This window comes from Centruroides sculpturatus, unplaced genomic scaffold (assembly GCF_000671375.1).
Source record: "Centruroides sculpturatus isolate CEXI.00-Female unplaced genomic scaffold, Cexi_2.0 scaffold1349, whole genome shotgun sequence".
NCBI classification, from domain to species: Eukaryota; Metazoa; Arthropoda; class Arachnida; order Scorpiones; family Buthidae; genus Centruroides; species Centruroides sculpturatus.
Window position 1 is genome coordinate 57,090 of NW_019385637.1, and position 1,371 is coordinate 58,460.

Below are 1,371 nucleotides of genomic sequence, written 5' to 3' on the forward strand. Positions count from 1 at the left end.
TTAAAATCAAGTTTTAATTTAAATTTTATTTTCAGAGTAATAATGACTGCTTCTTCAGCAGGAATCTATGGAAATTTTGGTCAAGCAAATTACAGTTCTGGTAAATTAAAACAAAAACATATTTTGCATAAAAATTATGTTTTAATTTAAATGATATTAATTAATGCATTTTAATAACTAGCCAAACTTGGTCTTGTTGGCCTTAGCAAAACATTAGCAATAGAAGGTGCTAAATATGGAATACATTGTAATACAATTATACCTGTAGCTGCATCACGTCTTACTGAAGATGTATTACCTGAAGGTTTGTTAAAATTAAACATTTCTTTAAGTAAAATAATTTATTTTATTTTAGAACTTCTCATTCCTTAAATGAGGTGTTCTAAAATCACCTGCTTAAGTCTAATAAAATAAAAGATTTTTTGATTAGTTTGGAATATGTATATCCATTTTCAGTTCTAATTGAGTCTATTTACATTAATATTAAATACATTTTAAATTTAAGCAAAATTTTTATCTATAAAAAATTTACTCAAGAATTAGCAAAATAATTAAATATATAAATCTAAACAAACATTACAAAAAATGATATATATTGCATTATAGAAAATACATTAGTTAACAATAACAAACTAAAGCACAGTTGAAATAAAATATCTTAAAGTTATTAAAATCATTTCATGTTAGGCTTCTTTGTGAATCAATTATCAAAAAGAAGGAAGCAAATCACTATCTCTTACCAGTACAGATTATGTATTAATGAATTATTTCATTAATGAAATAACTCAAAATGTCTGCAATTTTGGCACTAATGATGTAGTCACATGAATTTATGAAGCTATAAACTTGTAGTTTTGACATTTTTTTTTTTTTTTCAGCATAATTCTTTCAAATCATTCTCTCTCCCCTTAACTTCTGATATTTTTTGATGAACCCTCACAAAATTTGTATTGCTATTTTTGTCCTGAACTGTATTTTTTTTAGTCATCCAGTCTTTTAGTAATATTCTTGATATAACAGCTGCAGATAGGTCAAACAAATTTTTTTAAGTAAAATTGACAATGTACAGTGGTGCCTCGTACAACGTACTTAATCCGTTCCAGGTGCACGTCCGTTAAGTGAAACGTCCGTTATACGAAACGCATTTTCCCATAGAAATACATGTTAAAACATATAATTCGTTCCGCAGCATAAAATAACCATACTGTACCATAAAAAATGAAAATGGAGCAGACACCAATTATGCCGGGTAGTCAGATGTTGTGAGGAGGAGGTGGAAGAACACTTTCTTTACACATTCATACAGATACAGACTTTTTACACATTTCAGCGGGTCTTTTTTTATTGTTTTTTAATCGGAGTCAGATTCAG

General features: G+C 27.5%; 1 protein-coding gene across 1 annotated transcript in view; it reads left to right on the forward strand.

Moving 5' to 3' along the window:
* LOC111640790 (peroxisomal multifunctional enzyme type 2-like) overlaps positions 1 to 1,371 on the forward strand; it is a 41,717-nt gene that overhangs the window by 11,841 nt on the left and 28,505 nt on the right. The window contains exons 7-8 of the mRNA XM_023386850.1: positions 36 to 100; positions 182 to 304. Of these exons, the coding sequence (XP_023242618.1) occupies positions 36 to 100; positions 182 to 304 (188 nt within the window). The remainder of the gene's footprint in view (positions 1 to 35; positions 101 to 181; positions 305 to 1,371) is intronic.